The sequence below is a fragment of the Ostrinia nubilalis genome, chromosome 6 (assembly GCF_963855985.1).
Source record: "Ostrinia nubilalis chromosome 6, ilOstNubi1.1, whole genome shotgun sequence".
Taxonomy (NCBI): domain Eukaryota; kingdom Metazoa; phylum Arthropoda; class Insecta; order Lepidoptera; family Crambidae; genus Ostrinia; species Ostrinia nubilalis.
The window spans coordinates 1,916,256-1,933,776 of NC_087093.1; the positions used below are offsets into that span (position 1 = coordinate 1,916,256).

Here is a 17,521-nt window from a genome sequence, read left to right on the forward strand (position 1 = left end):
TCTTAGTTTTACTGCTATAAATTTATACTACGCATACCAATATTATAAATGCAAAAGGAACTCTGTCTGTCTTGCTTTCAACCGATTTTGATAAAATTTGGCATAGAGATAGTTTAACTCCCGGGAAAGGACATAGATAGTTTTTATCCCGGTTTTTGAAACAGGGACGCGCACGGTAATGTATTTCGGTGACAGACAAAATTCCACGCGGGCGAAGCCGCGGGCGGAAAGCTAGTATAAGTATTATAACCCTTTGTTTGATGTGCTTGTAGCTTAATGATTTTTAATGCTTAGAAAGGCACGATAAATGTTGGTCTGGGCTAATATCTCTTTTCGTCATTTTCAAAGGCTTTACAACAGTTTTTAACTGTATTATCACATTGTAACACCTATATTACTATTATGGAAGCAATAAACGTATTGAGTATTGAGTATTTGATAAAATCTAACATTAAGATTGACCCCTTCCCTCGCACACCCACATCTCTCCACCTAGATTAAATTATTGTCATTATTTACTGTGTTCATTTGATTTGGTGCATAATCTGAAAACCATTTAAAGATTTAACCATTTACAATGAAAATAATTAGCTCGAATTCGTACAGTTTTTTTTATTTGTCATTTTTGACAATTAGTGTAATGTTTTAAATAAGACCGAAAATGATACGATTTTCTTTATGGTTTTTGTATTAGTTTGTTTTTAAAATTCACTTTATAATAAATTACAGATAAATCCAGATTTAATCACAGTGTTATTTATTAAACTAGCTGTGCCCGCGACTTCGTCCGCGTGGAATAATGACTTTGGGTAGGCACTTTTAATAATTTAGTCTAATTATTTTACAAATAGCTTTTGCCCGCGACTTCGTCCGTGGAGAAGTCGAAAACGTTCTCATACGATTATTTTTAAATGTTTTAACGTTATTATCTAAATGTTTAAATACTTTTAAAATATAAAAATCAGGTTAAATAAACATGAAAATATTTTTTTCTTATATTATATGAATATGCAGCTCGGCCTTTGATCCGGTGAAAGTTACTCGGTGGTATTATTTTTTTACAACGAAATCGAAAACTACACCTACCGCAGTACTATTGGTAAACTTTTTTTTTATATTTTCCTACGGGTGCTAGAATCACCAAGCTTCCAGCATGCCACTGGCCGTGGGAGAAGGAGCTTTTCCTCAAGACTACTCCCACTACCTCAAGGGCCTCCGCCAAAACTCTCGCGCGAAAATGAGTTTATGTATACAGCGCAAGCAGGTGCCCGCGGCATGACTTTCATGCATTACTATGCATTGTTGGGCGAGCGCACGCAGCGGGCACCCACTCCGAGGTTAAGTGGAGGCCCCTAGAGTATGGTAGTCGTTAACATGACGTCATGATTGTAAAAAAATGCACTAATGAGTAATTAATATTAACTTTGAAGCAAATCACCACTAAAATAACTTTCTACCCCTTTTTAACATAGTTAGGGGGTGCATTTCACTAAAATACGAAACACGTCTTCCATTAATTCTGTTATAGAATGCTTATGCAAAATTTTAAGTAGATTGGACGAAGGAATCTCGTTATTTCATACAAACTTTGCCCCTCCTTTTTACCTCCTTAGGGGTAGAATTTTGGAAAATCCTTTCTTATCAGATGCTTACGTCATACAAAGAACACACCGTCCAAGTTTCAGGTCTTTACGATCAGCGGTTTAGGCTGTGCATTGATCCATCAGTAGCGCGCGTAGTACCTACTTGATCATTATTTTGCTGCGATGTGATTTTAAAACTGGGATATCTCCTAAGATATTTATTGAAATCGAATGGTGTAAAGGGCAAGAATGTTTAAAATTAAATACTTGTGGTGAATAATTTATTTATTTGGATAAGGATTAATATCATGTTTATAAAAACACCTTCGCAAATAATGCATTATTTTAAAACAGATTTTTTTTGCATAAAAATGGTTACTATGAGCCAACCTTAAAAGATAGATATATGCTACCGCGGACTTTTTTAAAGAGCTTTTAAAGGGGAACAATCCTGTCATACATGATTTTTGCGAAACTTTAACCGTTTACGCAGCATCAGCTCTCAAAAGGTAAAAATTCATTGATTTGAAATATTCTTGATTGGTGCTCCGCTCCTATTGGTCTTAGCGTGATGATAAATAGCCTAAAGCCTTCAGGAACTAACGGGCTATCCAACACAAAAATAATTTTTCAAATCGATCCAGTAGTTCCTGAGATTAGCGCGTTCAACCAAACAAACAAACAAACAAACTCTTCATTAAAGTAAATATATTATGTAATTTTAACAGAGGGACTTATATTAGGCTGTCTTTACATAACTAAATTATTATTTTATAGCTCTAATGTAAACTTTCATCAATCATTCCTCCCTCCAATCCAATGACATATAAAAACATCTTAAAGATGACCTAAACTCTATGCCTAAACTGAACTGTCCCACCAAACTCATTGATAAGGGGGCGCTACCGTCGTTCAACTATATAGTTTCCAACATGGCAAAAATCGGAACCAGCGATCCGGTATTGACGGTGGCGCCCCGCTGCCAATGTCAAGGTTTTATTTCTATCATATTTTTTATACCACCAAAACTGTCAGATGCTATTTTTCAAATAGCCCTATCCTACTATTTGATACAAAATCTAACGAAATGAATACTTTACATTTCTTGTGGGCTGCCCACAGGCAAGAATTGCGGAGAAGGCGGAAAATGCGAGAATTAGCCAGAATATATGAAGAAAATTTTGAAGACATGCCAGAGCTTCTGTTCAGGCAACGTTACAGGCTTAACAAAGGCCAATTTCAGGAGCTTTGTCATATATTGAAACAGGAAACCTCTTTGCGGGGAAATACAATAATTTCTCTGGAATCCAAGGTTTAATATCTTACATAATATTATTTAAATGCGAAAGTGTGTGTGAATGTATGTTTATGCGAGTATAAAGATAAAGATACATTTATTTGTTCAAACATGTGTAGGTACCTACATAAGGTGTTAAGTCAGCATTTAAAATGGTATCAACATGTCTTACCTTTCGGTGTACAAATTAAAATTAAATTAAAAGAGTATTATGAATGTTACTCTTTCACGCAAAAACTACTGAAGGGATTTTGTTGAAACTTTATAGTATTATTGTATAAACGTCATAATAACATCCTACTAATATTATAAATGCGAAAGTTTGGATGTCTGGATGTCCGTATGGATGTTTGAGTTTGTTACTCTTTCACGCAAAAACTACTGAACGGATTTTAATGAAACCTTACAGTATTATTTTTTATAACACAGAATAACATTATAGGCTATAGGGGTAAAACAGGATCCACGCATACAAAGTCGCGGGCGGCCGCTAGTGCCCAATATATTGTTTGGATAAATTATCTATCAAATTATTATCTTCTTAGTTTCTTCTCCCTTTTCTTTATTTTAAGAAATGCTGTCAAAATATCTGATTACTTAACTAAAACTTGTAATATTGTTTTAGATGAGCTGCCTGCAGGATCTGTTGCAACAGCCACTTTTCTGGAGCATTTTAACAATTTATTTGATTTACTTAATGCGCATGCATTCACCAGACTGGCAAGAAGGGAAGCAATCAGTGTGTATAATATTAATTAAAAGATTTTGTTTAATAGAGAACAGAAGGTTCTCCACTGAATCTGCCTAGTAAAGGCTGCCAAAAAAAAAAAATATTAAAAAATTCATACCTCCTTGTTTTATTGAAGTAGCTCTATAATGTACATTTGTTTAGTTTTGAGCAAGCCATAAAATTTGTTTCTTCATAACTTCTTGCTTTAAATTAAATGAATGAATGAATAAATAAAACTTGAATAATTGTGAAAGAACTGCGCTGCCCAGACAGTAGATTTATTAAATTAGTTATAGCTTTCGATGTTTAGGTTTCACAAATTGAATACCTTACTATGAAGTTTTCACAGTTATATCCTAAATCCTCTCAAAATTTGGTTGTGTTGGATGAGCTTTTTGAAAAGATCACTCTGTCCAGGGATATCCGTAACCGAAACTTTCGGTTATCCGAAACCGTAACCGATTTAAAAGTTTCGGATGTAGGCAGTTTTAATTGTTTTTGTATAGCATTATATGTAAAGGCAAAACAGTCTGATTTACCTTTATAATGCCATCTAGTATAAATTTATATTATTTATTCGATGTAAAGTGTGCGGCCATGAATGAAACGAAAAAAATATCCGTAACCGAAACCGGTATAATATTATTCCTATATCCGTAACCGTATCCATAACCGAAACTACATAATATCCATAACAGCCCTAAGTAACTCAGTCCACACGCACATGGCTCAAGGGTATAGGTATTTACAGCTTAATTACTATCCATTCGCTTTAAGTTTGCCGCTGGCGATATGACGTCACTCGAAGGGAAACGTCTATAACTATAACAAACTATATTTAGAATGTTTTTTATTTATTAATATTGATAAGAATTGTGTATTTGCATAAAATAAGACACATTAATTGCGTTTAATCACTAACCGATTGCCTTGAATCGCGGTTGGGGGAGGGGACGCGCGTTTAGTTATGGAGTAGTGTCGATGGGAATGAAGATGTATGGTCCTTATAAATAACCCATTACCCAGGACACTACTGGCTTGGTAGTGTAGAAGGGAAAAAATATTCCCCACGACACTACTGGTAGTGTGGTTTGTTGGTGCGGTCGGTCAGAAGGGCGGCAAACTTAGCGCGAACGGGTAGTATGTGAGCCATTCCACACGTACATAGGTACGAGTAGTACCTATGGCATGCTATGCTAATAATAATTATTATTGTCTTTGCAACACGTCTAGCATAAATATGAAGGGTATACCTACTAGGTAAAAATAGGTGATTTATTGTAGGGCTTTTGTTCACACGGAAAAAATGACAAAGTTTTTAGTTAGTTATCAAATAGGTAGTAGTAACATATATGTAGAAAACAGGAACTTAGATGCCAACGAAAGAAAATAGGCTATCAAATGTTGCTTTGGGGACTTACCTTTATAAAAATATCACATTTAAAAATTCATACCATTTGTTGTTATTTAAAAAACAATGTCAATTTTGACGATTAACTGAAAGTCTATTATCTATGAATATAGTAGCGATATATGGTATCCAGCGGCAATAGCAGTGCAAAATTTTGACAATGACTGTAGTTATCATACTTCGAGTTTGTCCATGGAGACGGCAAAAGTCCTTTAGTTGGCCATAAAGTAAACTTAACGAAAAATGTTACTTAATTGATACCGAGGCGCAACCTGGAAGCATTGCTAAGTGTGCTCCTCGTTACTGGTTCATCGTTCGTCATCGTCATTGTTCGTAAAAACCGGGTCGCGGCAGGCAAATAATAAAATTAGTCTTAAGTCTTCTCCCTTATTAACTTCGATGGATAAATAGCTAAACCTCCTTGCGCGTAACTGACGTTTGTTGGAAAACCGATTTTTTCAGGCCATCGGATTTTAATTTCAAAAGTCATTGACCAATCCCAGTTCATATAATAACTATTATGACGTTTTCTATTGGCCAAAAGATTTAACTCTCTAAAAATCCGCGTGCAACCATATCCTGCTTAAATATTGTGCACTTTATTGAGCACAGATTAAACAAGCTAAATGACAAATAGAATAGATTGAAATGACAGATTGCACTTGAATTACCCTACAGAACGATTAAGTATTCACGTGTATCTATGTTAGAAGAAGAAACAACTAAACTGCCGCACAATTTATAAACGCAGTAAGTAACACGTGAACAGTTTCGAGAAAAACGCGATCAAAGTTGAAATTTTATTTTGGGGTGTCTACAATTAGTTACGCAAATATTTGTAAAAAAAAATATATGGGCTTATAGAGCTAAACTCAAAGTTTATTTTGATATGAGGTTTTTGTATTTTAATTAATATTTTGTATTTAAAATTATTAAAAAACTGTTTATGTTATGGATTAACTAAGTTTTCGTTCGATACTTACTACCCATGAATGCAGTATGATTGTTCCTTACTGCGTTTATCAGTAGTTTTCGTTACTTACGGTACATGTGTTAAATGATTGATTTAAATTTTAGTTCTTACAACGTAATATATGCGCCGTATCTTTACAACTTACTGCATTTATGAGTGGGAGTGTGAATCAAAATAATTTATCAAAACTTTAAATGCGCAGTAATAATACAATTATACTGCGCTTATCATAAGCCAATAACGCTTTCATGTTGAACTTTCCCAAATGACCAAGGGGTAAATGAAACAAGTATTACAAAATAATTGCTGAAATCGCTTGTTATTCAATCAAAAATTAAGATATGGCACCCACTTTTAGATCTTAAATATACCAATCTAATAAAATAAAGACTCGGTCGTTCGTTTCAGCCGAAAGACATCCACTGCTGGACAACGGCCTCCCCCAAGGATTTCCACAAAGACCGGTCCTGTGCCGCTCGCATACAGGCACCTGACGCGACCTTCACCAGATCATCGGTCCACCTAGTGTGAGGCTTGCCCAAGCTGCGTCTTCCAGCTCATGGTCGCCACTCAAGAACTTTCCTGCCCCAGCGGCCATCAGACAACTTATAGTGTCTTCAACCTTCAGAGGAGTGGGTACAGCACGGCATTTGACATGATTTTTGTCTTGTCCATTAAAGACCCATTTGTTGAGAGGCTCTATTGAGGCAATCGAGGATTGAGCTTAGATCCTCCACGTTCTCAGCCATGACTACGATATCGTCCGCGAATTAAAGATGGGTGATGTACTCGCTGATGATATTTTTATGCCCAATCCGCTCCAGTCCAGAAGCTTGAAAACATCTTCCAGAGTGGTAGTGAACAGTTTTAGAAATATGACATCTCCCTGTCTGACCCCTCGCTGCAACTGAAGTCCTGATCCCGGAGACGGACTGACATTGTGGCCTATTCGTACAAGCCCTTCAACGATTATATCTATAGTAAATTTGGCACCGTTGGAGAGACTGTAGCTTGAAGAGAGAAGTCTTTCTCATAGACCACAAATGCCAGACAAAGTTGCTGATTATTCTCCTCAGTTTTCTGCCATAGATAAGTATGTGGTCTATCATACTAAAGCCTTATCGGAAACCGATTTGTTCGGGAGGCTAGATGTCGCGTGAAACCATTCATGATGACTCTCAAAAACAGAATCAGAAGTGATGGTGAGATGGGTATAAAATAAATTCTTCAACAAGGTTTTGTTGCCTTTTTTGAAGAAGAGTATCACCACACTTCTGTGCCATGCCGTAGGCGTTTTTCCCTGAAGGATGACGGAATCGAATAGCTTCTAAAGAGCCTTTAGTACCGGCGTTCCGCCTGATTTCAGAAGCTCAGTCGTGATTCCATCATCGCCCGGTGCCTTGTTGTTTTTCAGCTGTTTGAGAGCCATTCTAATCTCGTACAGACACGTCCGGGATATCTTCGGTATAGTGTCGGGTCAATCTAGCTCTTGGGTCTTCGGCTAGATTGGTCATTTGGACAGGTTTTCAACTTCTTCCAATAACATAAGAGTCAGCCACTGCGTTCATAACATGTTAACACCTAGGCAGCACTCTGACAATCCTTAGTATGTACGCAGTATAATTGTAATTACTGCATTAATATTAAGTACAAGTCATCTGTTTTTCCTATGGAAACATAATATCAGTGTGTGTTTAAGTGGAATTACTGCACATATACTATGTGCAAGGTGAACTTAACAATTGTAGAAACATAATATAATGATGTAATTGGCACATACTGCACTATTACTGTGTAGCAAATTAAGTAAGCGCGAGTATTCACGTAATATTAAGTTATTATGTGCTCTTACTGCTAACATAGTATGTGAAGAAACCTACAATCTGCTCTTTACTGCGTTTATGATAACATGTATCTTCCGTTCTAAGATAGATAGAAAAAAACGGGTCTTTGATTCTTATAGATCGCGATGTCAGGATTCAGAATATTCAAAACAATCATAAATGCAGTAAGTGGTACTTACTGCGTTTATAAATTGTGCGGCAGTAAAGAGCTGGCGACAGTTTCTCTGAAGTCATGTGATCCCAAAAAAGGTACTAGCCTAGGTATATGCGTCATGACTTGATTATTATCAACATCGGCACTCCTCTGGCGAGATTGTGATAAAAAGCTCCATTCAATATTTTGCACACTTAAATTCCAACAAAATGATAACGGGACTATTAATTCCCACCTCTCCTTCCCACCGCTGCAACTCCAGTGTAGCCCGGATCTCCAGCTTGACCGCCAATAAAAACACAACCAGTGTAGGTCATGTTTGTCCCGGGGGAAAGTTAACTGTCATTGGAATCGCAACGAAATTAATCAGAAGAACATAGGAGGAGTTCGAAGTTAAGGTTCGACTTCCCTTCATTGCAAAGCGGATGACAGGTGACAAACAAAGGTTTAGTAACCTTTAAGAAAAGGTATGCACCAACAAAATAATATTGATCTATCCATGCTAGCCATCAGCCATGTATTATTGTTGTCTGACTTGTTTTCAGCAAACACTCCGCAGCGACACCAGTGACATCTGAGTTGTTGGTGTAGCAAACATCAAAACCGCAAACGAGTAGACTGCCCACTATGATAGATGAGTTTGCTATGTTATTGCATGAACAGAAGTTTGTTTTGAAAACACGTTTTATCAGACAAGCAATTAATTGTGGGGTGAATAATAACTGCGCCATTTTATTCTATTATCAGGTTGCAAAACACTCCGTCACTTTGTCGAAAGAAATTCTTACTTTCATTTCATTTTCAAATATAAATATTGCAGGTTTTATCATTGAATAAGGCCTTTGATTCTTTTTGTCAACTAATTACCTACTTTAGATTGCAGTAGTTTTTTGTTAAAGTCCTAGAGGACTAATGGAATTATCAACACTTACAACACTTAGAGCGCTTTCAAATTAGGGCGATAGTAGCGCGACTGCAGCGCGGCCGCAGCGTTTTTATAATGTGAAGGCATGCATCCACTGTCACATAGTATGACATTTTCGGCAGCGCGTCTGTCGCGCGTTTTTCGCGCTGCTAAATCGCCTAAATGTGAAAGCGCTCTTAAAGTAGAGTTGTCTGCCTACTGCTGGTTTCTACATACACGATCTTCATCTTTTTCATACAAACTACATGTTTAACACATTCTGGAAGTCTGTGCCGAGTGCAAACTTCAGCAAGGTCTAGCCACTTTGCCATCCAATTTGTCGTAACCTAATATAAAGTTAAAGAACCGACGGAGACCGACGATTCATTCGGCAGCCATCGCCGCAGTGAGTTCGCAACTATTCCATCACCGCTGTAAGGTAGATAGGCAAATAGCTCAATGCTTTGTAGACGTGTTGCTTGGCCCGAGGCAGAAGAGACAGCGGGCTGAGTTACGGGGTAAATTGTGAAGACTGGTGTCGGTCAAAACTGAACCGTAATTGGTTACTATGAGTACAAGACTCATCAATATGCATCTAGCTCTACAGTGAGCTTTAAGAATCACATTGAAATTTAATATTTTTGGAGCGCGGTATTTCATAAATTAGAAACACGCACATACTTATTCCATTGACATTTTAGTGCTAAAAGTATAGAACACAAATCGCGCAAACCAGAACGTGAACTTTTAGATTACGGCTAATGGCATTTGGGGAATTAAAATTGTAAAAACTGGTAATAATTATTATCCATTTAAGCGATTCACTGTTCACAAAATAGTAAAACAACATAGGACATTGTCGCTCGCTCTCCTCCTCCTCTTAATTGAAAGTCTCTAAACCACCCTAAATTAAGTGAGTAAAAAGGCAAAGATATGAGATGCTGCGCTTGGGCGATTTAGGTCTATTCCGCTGGCCGCTTATATCTTAAGCCTGCCCAAGGTGTTGCGTGCTTACCGGCATAGTTTGACTTCCGTGCAGGCTGGTGATGGCCGCCTGCGCCTCCTGGTGAGAGCTGAACTTCACGAACGCACACCCTGCAACAAGCAAACGGTTTTATTGCACACGCATTCCGACTCACTTGTAGTAACAATTGTGATAAGGCGCAAGTTTATTATAATTTTGCAAGTGGTAAAGTACTGATAAACGAATAAAATTGATTAAAAGGTGAGCTTGAAGGTTGAATTGTTAGTTTTGCTCTATCGATTCCTAATAGGTGAACATTGACTTATACAAATTGTGGTAATCGACTAATAAGACCTAATATAAAACAATGTCTTTCCATCTATCTATATCGTACGATAAACTGAGAAAGTGATTTTAAATAGAGAAAGTGATTCAAGGGAAAGATTTTCATGTAAATACATTGCATCCGTATTCGGTTGATGTTTACGAATAAAAATAATTAAATGACACATAAATAAACAACAATTTATTATTTACAAAGATTTTGTTTTAATTGCTACAATATTACATTGTTTCTCCTGTAATATTTCCTAAAATAAATGAATATCCCGCTAATTGGAATGGAAAACAGTGATTAACAGTGGAAAGCTAATTAATCTTTATGCAGAAGCATAGTGGTGTAAAATCGCGTTTCTCAATTAGCAGACCATCAATATTCACTGATTCAGACTGCATTAGCTTTCATCAGATTGGCCTAAAGCTAACCAGCTGTGAAAACATACATTAACTCAATAAGTAGACCAAAACGTTAATGGAATCATAATTTAATCAATATCAAACAAGAACACTCAGGGTAAGAAAACTCCTTTTGTAGCACAATGCACAATTTTTGATGCGGTCGAAGTCCTCCAAGATCTGATTAAATTCTTTGCGGATCTCAGGAAAGTTCAGACATCACATCACATCCAACTGTCATTGGGTTTCAATTCATTGCCATGCTCTTAGAATCTAGCTACATAGAGGTGCCATGTGAAAATGAGACTAATCTCTCTACATTCTGTAAGTAAACGATGTGATGAAATGTTGTCTAAATTCAAGATTTTAGCCTTTTAATAAATAAGAAGAAATTTGTGTCCTCTAAAGTACAGATGCAAATTTTTATTAAAAATAGATTTTTTAGGATATTTTACTGCCTTAAGGTAGTTTTCAATTTGAAAGATCACATTATTTTTAAACTCTACCCGAGTAACTGCAGCTCTATTTTATAATGTCTAAGCAAGTTTACGAAACGAAGGATCATAACATACTTTTTCCAATAACAAGCTATCAAACCGTTACACCACTAGAAATATCAATCTTGATTTCACAGGTGGAACCGCGAAGCTAGTGATGTCCAAAGAGAGGTTTTGGAAAAGCAGATGAAGATTTTTTCTGTATTATTGTTATTGGCGAAATTTAATTTATTTAATTTACTAAGGCATACACAGCCATTCAAAACTACTATGATAATTAGATATTGAATTGTATCTTGAATAAGACTAGACTATGTATTATAGTATTGATAAGTGCACCTTATCGGTAGATAAGGTATCTACGATGTATCGCAGCAAAGTGCAAAAGAACTTCAATTGAAAGATAATTAATTTGTCGATGAATCGATATCATCTCAAAGTAGTCCCTTTTGTTGCTGCACATCACTAGCAGAGGGGGAAGGGGTCATGTCTTAATGACGACTGATGGATCCTGCTTATGACGAGGGATTACGTAAAGCCAACTCGGTCGCAACTAAATCAGTTACGGTGATCTTTCGGTAACGCGGTGGATGCTTCCACCGCCTTTGTTTTCGTTATAAAAACATTCGCGTAAATTTTTATTGCAGTCTCTCCCGGAATTTAGGGAAATGTACGAGTTGTTGATGGTCTCGCTGGTTGGAGGGAGCCATCGGTGAGTAATAACATCTCGTGGAAACAAAATGAATAAATTGCATTGTTTGCAAGTAGGTATTCTTGAAAGCTTTTACCTGTTTATGTGAATTATTAAAACGTTGCGAGTAAAAATAACTTGTCTGACAAAAAATTGAGAGCATTTAATATTTTAGAGCACATTTGTGCGTGCGTAGGATGTAAAACTAAAAAAAATTTCAGTTATCAGCTGAACAGAACAGAACTGTGAACTGATACATTATTAATATTTGCGGAAGTGGAAGTGATTTGCGGACACCTCTTCACAGGATGTTGTGCATAATCTATAAGCCCGGATTAGGAACGGACCCTTGCTCGCCGCTTTTTGCTTTAATCGAATGTAAACAATCAAAACCAAAACTCCCTCCCACATTAACCCCGCGTACGCGACCGAAATATAAGAACTGTACACACGGGTGCTCTATTTGCTAAGTATGCTCGTAACTTCTTATTGAATCAGCCTCAGATTCGGTAAAGGAGCGACCGTGAAAGGTAAAAACTCCACAGGGAAAATTGTGGCGACTATTTTATCTTCCGCGAGCGCTCGGCGAAAGTACGATTATGCCCGACTGGCTTTTATTCGTATTATCCTTTGTTCAACTGGATAAAGGACCATAGCCGAAACGTTTTCCGAAAAGGCGTTCGAAATGAATTAGGACGCAGTTTTAAGCCGCTTCGTGTTTACACTGAGAAAATAGAGACAGCGATGGGCCGTCGAAAAAAACAATTTGTCGAGTTCGCCGGCGTCGCGTGAAAGAATAATAACACGGGCGGAGTCGCGACGAGGGCCGGCCGCGGGCGCACCGGGAAGCCATTATGAGGACGTCACACGGCGAGTGAGAAAGAAGTCAAAACTTCGCCGGCAAACATGGAACTATTTACTGCTTCCACATTCGACGACGTGTGCTCAGAAGTTGGCTGCAATTTGTTAACCTATCGCGGTGCACGCAGCCCGCGTGGCTCGCAGGTGACTTGGCCGCTGGCCAAAGATGTGTTTTCCTGTTGTTGGCACAAACTCACAGATCAGTTTTTATCGCGCGAAAGGCCTTTATAGCCGCCCGATAGCGGGCGCCTCCGTCAAAATGTTTTCGCGTCGCCGCCGAACACAAATATTATTGGATGGTTTTATGTATCGGAAGCATTATACGTTAAAAACTTTGGCACTCCACCGCTGATACAGCGACACTTCAAAATTGATGATAATGTAACTGAAGCACGGTGTAGGTACTATTTTAATGTCGCCGGCGAATAATAGTGAAACTTTTGTCACGTTACGTTGTTTGTTTGTTTGCTCCGGCAGAACTGAAGATTTGCCGCGCGAACGCTGAAAAATTGGGTGAAGTATTGCCGTTACTTCCAGACAATTGTTTCAAATAACTCAATCGGTACGAACTCTACTAATTTTGAAGAAAAAAATCAACGAGATTTGTCAAAGTCGCGAGATATTCAGAACGAATTTATCATTTGGTTTTTTGTTGTCGCTCCTGATTGTCTTCCAGCAGTTTTTGGGCGCGCCCTTAGTGCGCTTTGTGCGTGTATCTGAATTGCTGCCTCAAAGAATAGCGATTCAATGAAATGAACCGTCGGCGGTGTGTTTGCTTGTCAACTTAACAGGATAATTTGTCAAAGGTTCTTTGAGGCCTTGTCGTCGTTTGACGGGCGTCATCTCAGGTAAACACGCTGGCGGGATGATGAGGGCAGCCGAAAGACTTCGGGCGAACGTAGTTTGGGCTGGGCAGGGTTCTGTATATTTAGATATAACGCAACTATACAACTAAAAAAATGATTTGCTTTTCTGTACCGGATAAAATGTTTGTTATGATTTTTTTTCAGAGCTGGCTGACCTATAATATCTTCAAAAAATGAACTTTGTTAATTGAATTGACCTTTAAGATACCGCTAGATGGAGTAAAGGGCGTCCTTAATTAATTACAAGGATCTGCTGAAGTAATCCCTTATTTCAGTATTGATCAATGGCTTAATACACAAATTAAGACTTTTATTTTAGTAGCGATACATTTTTCGTTGTTTACCCAAACAAAACTTAACGGATCCCTCATCCGAACCTCGTATTTTTCACAGGGACGCAATTCTTAACCCCTGAAGCATGTTGAGTTGACGGGCGGCCCGTGGGCCCTCAGGAATTTTCTTTGTTTTCGCCAAAGGCTTAGGCCCGAGCATCTTCACAAGAGCACGCCAGTATCTGCGTAATCGTCTCGAATAAACAAGAAAATGTGTTAAATGGAATATGCCTGTTTGGGTTAACTTAATTTGTTAAAGGATGGCTTTGTTTCTCCAACGACGCATCTAATAAAGGCTTGAAAAAAGGTTTGGTACCGGTTTGTTTTGCTCTTTTTGCCTCTGAAGTACGTAAGATGTATGCTTGTGTACTACTCTTGTGGTTATTGCTTTAGGAGCATGACTTGTTTTTTGTGATGATTAAAGATACAGTGATTGATTGATTTGACGTAAAACTTGAATCAAGAGTAGTATCGATCGACAACGCCATTTCTTTTTTTTTAATTGTTGAATTATCTTCCGAGTACTTCTGACCAACTGGACTGAGGTCAATTCATACTTCGCACCCTTCCTGGAATAAGTACGCAAGTGAAAAATGCCAACTTTTCAGGAGCGTAAAAAAACTGTCCTAAAAATTTATAACCATTATTAAAAATATGTGTTATACATCAAAAGATCGCTAAAAATGTCTGTGAGGGGCCTATGTATTTATATTTAAAATACATTTAATAGGTTTTGAGAAAAACTTAAAAAAGAGCGTTGCGTACTTATTCCGCGAAACATATTTAACACCTTGTTGTTGTAATTATTAATATTGCATTGTTGACATGTAAAGGAATACATGCTGTTTGGTATTATTGCAGATAACCACTTATTGGCGTTCAGATTTAGTCGTGCATTCAACGTGTAAGTGTAGTTTACGTAGTTTTTCCTCGAACTATTCGTATCGAAATAAATTCGTAAAAAGGATAACGTACTTTTACCTTGTGAAAAATTACATAACTTATGGTTGTATTTAAAATTATAGCTTTATTCAAAATCAAAAAGTTACAATATTTTTGCATAACTATATTATAATTTTCGAAAATTGCATTTTTAGGGAGAGACGAGCTATCAAAAGGACTAATGCCCGTTTTCACCATCAATCCCTAATTTGTAAGTGACTTCTATGGTGATACATAACAGGAATTTTGTTTTTATAGGGGTCACTTAAAAATTTGGGATTAATGGTGAAAACGGGCATTAAACTCATTTATTTTTGCAAGTAGGCTTTTATAAAGCACTTTTATAGTTTTACACTCCCCAGTATTAACCCAACCACTGCTTCAGGACATTTTTTTTTACGGAAGCGGTAGATAGATATTTTGTAAAGTTACCATTTAAAACAGAAAATCCACAATCACCATTTGCAGACACCAAACCGAGGAATGAACTGCCGTTTGCAGTATTTGCGGACCAATACGACCTAAAACCTTTAAGAGCAGACTCTAATACTTTAAAGACAATCAACGCACCTGTAACTCACCGAGGAGCGGGTGTCTATGGGCGGCGGGTAAACACTTACCATCAGGTGATTCGTCTGCTCGTTTGCCTCCTTTCCCTTAAAAACCCAGAAACATAACCACTAAGGTCCGTTCAATTAGAAAGGAAGTTACAGAAATCACTAGACCTAAAAAAAAGATTAACGAACACACTGATTTTTTTTATTAAAAAAGATACCTACCTGAAAAAGAAAAAGAAACAAGACTGACAGTATACTTACCTCATCATGCGGTCGTCTGGAATAATACGGAGACAACTCGCGCACGATTATAATATTTGATGCTTTGTGTTAAGGTTCGATTTATATTTCACTGAATAACGAACTGCTTGTAGGTTCCCAGCTGCAAGAAAACCCGAGAAATTCCACCAGCCCCCTTCCATCATCAGACGCTGGTTAACGTATCATTCCTACATTGTCGACATTCCACCAGCTTGCACTAAGCGTTTCGATAAACTCTTTTATAATGCGAACAGGTCGCTGCCTGCTGCTGTCTCTCCTGAGCACTACACCGGACCTTATAGGCACTTACAGGTAGATATCTATCATCTTATACTGCATCTCACTTAACATCACATGCAATTGCGGTCAAATACCTTTTGCTACCTAGTTCTGCGTTGAGTTTATGAAGTCAATAGAAGACAACAAAATATAAGCTAGTGCCAAAGTAGTTTTATGAACCTTGATGGAACAGTCCAAGCATTGGGTATTGAATGGAATTTGAGCACAGATTTCAATGCAATGTGAATATACCACAAAAAAACCAACCATGAAACGTAACATTTTATCATATACATCTGATCAAACTTTTTGATCCCCTTGGCTGGAGCTTAGCGTTAAGTACAGTCATGGCTAAGATTCTAATGGAAATAGAATAGAAAGTATTTATTTGTTTCAAAACAATAACTTTGGCTGATAAAAAACTAGTAAGGTTGGAAAGATAAGTAACTCATTAGAAAAAGATTGGATTAAGATACGGCAGGATTTGATTCACATTGACAAAATACAGATATAGGTTGGTATACTATCTATGTATAGATACAGAGAAAAAATACATCATCATCATTTCAGCCACAGGACGTCCACTGCTGAACATAGGCCTCCCCCACTGACTTCCACATCGCGCGGTTTGAAGCACATAGTACTCAGAACTGACGGCCGATGGGGCAGCAAGGTTATGGAGCGGAGGCCACGTACCGTAAAACGCAGCGTTAGGACATCCATCCACAAGGTGGTCCGACGACCTGATAAAGGTAGCGGGAAGGCGTTGGATGCAGGCCGAGTAAAAATACAATATAATTAATTTAGCGATGCCTCTGTGAGTGCAATAAACTGCAGCCGTTCACTATCAACTAGATGAAGGATTTGAAATGAAATTAATTGCTAAAAAACTCAAGTGCTCTCTAAAAACTATTTTTTTTTACCACGTCTTGAGCTATGTGGTGCTTTGAGTAAACTGGATGAAGCAAATGAGAAGAAGTAATGTGAAGAATACCAACCTCACAGATGTTCGAACACTGTGAACAGGTTTTCTATCGTGATCGCCTAGCTGTCTGGAGAGACGAGTAGGTGGAAATCTATTGTTGCAAACCGCGTCGTGGAGAAAGTCGAAAACGTTTATAATAATTAATACTATAATTCATAAGAAAGCTGATACAGCTCCACATTTTGGATTATCAAGGCGAAACCATTGGCGAGAAAATACGTGCACAGATGTTTCAATTGTGCTAAATTGAATGCTACTGCCAAAGTACAAATAATGGTAGATTTACCAGAACAGCAAGTATCTCAATCTAGACAATTCATGAACAAGGGAGACGATTTTGAAGAACCCTTTTAAATTTTGATGTCCAAGGGAACAAAACTATAGAAGCCTATAATATAGTGATATTTATTGTCTGCATGACTACAAAAGCTACCCACATTGAACTCGTTGGTGACATCACTTCCAAATCCTATAAGGTTCACACTCGATCAACCGGCGTGCAGCGATGGCGAACAATGCATTTAGGTCTGGTCGCCATCGCTGCACGCCAGCTGATCGCGCTGTGATCGCGTTGGTTTGGCCGAACCCTAAGTCTAATCGCCATCACTGCACGCCGGCTGATCGCTTGAGATTGCGTTGGTTTGGCTGAACCTAT

The 17,521-nt window shown here is 37.8% G+C and overlaps 1 protein-coding gene across 1 annotated transcript in view; it reads right to left on the reverse strand.

Moving 5' to 3' along the window:
• The window catches only part of LOC135072400 (CUGBP Elav-like family member 4), an 825,344-nt gene that overhangs the window by 73,673 nt on the left and 734,150 nt on the right, over positions 1 to 17,521 (reverse strand). Inside the window, exon 6 of the mRNA XM_063966309.1 lies at positions 9,912 to 9,991. Coding sequence (XP_063822379.1) covers positions 9,912 to 9,991 — 80 coding nt within the window. The remainder of the gene's footprint in view (positions 1 to 9,911; positions 9,992 to 17,521) is intronic.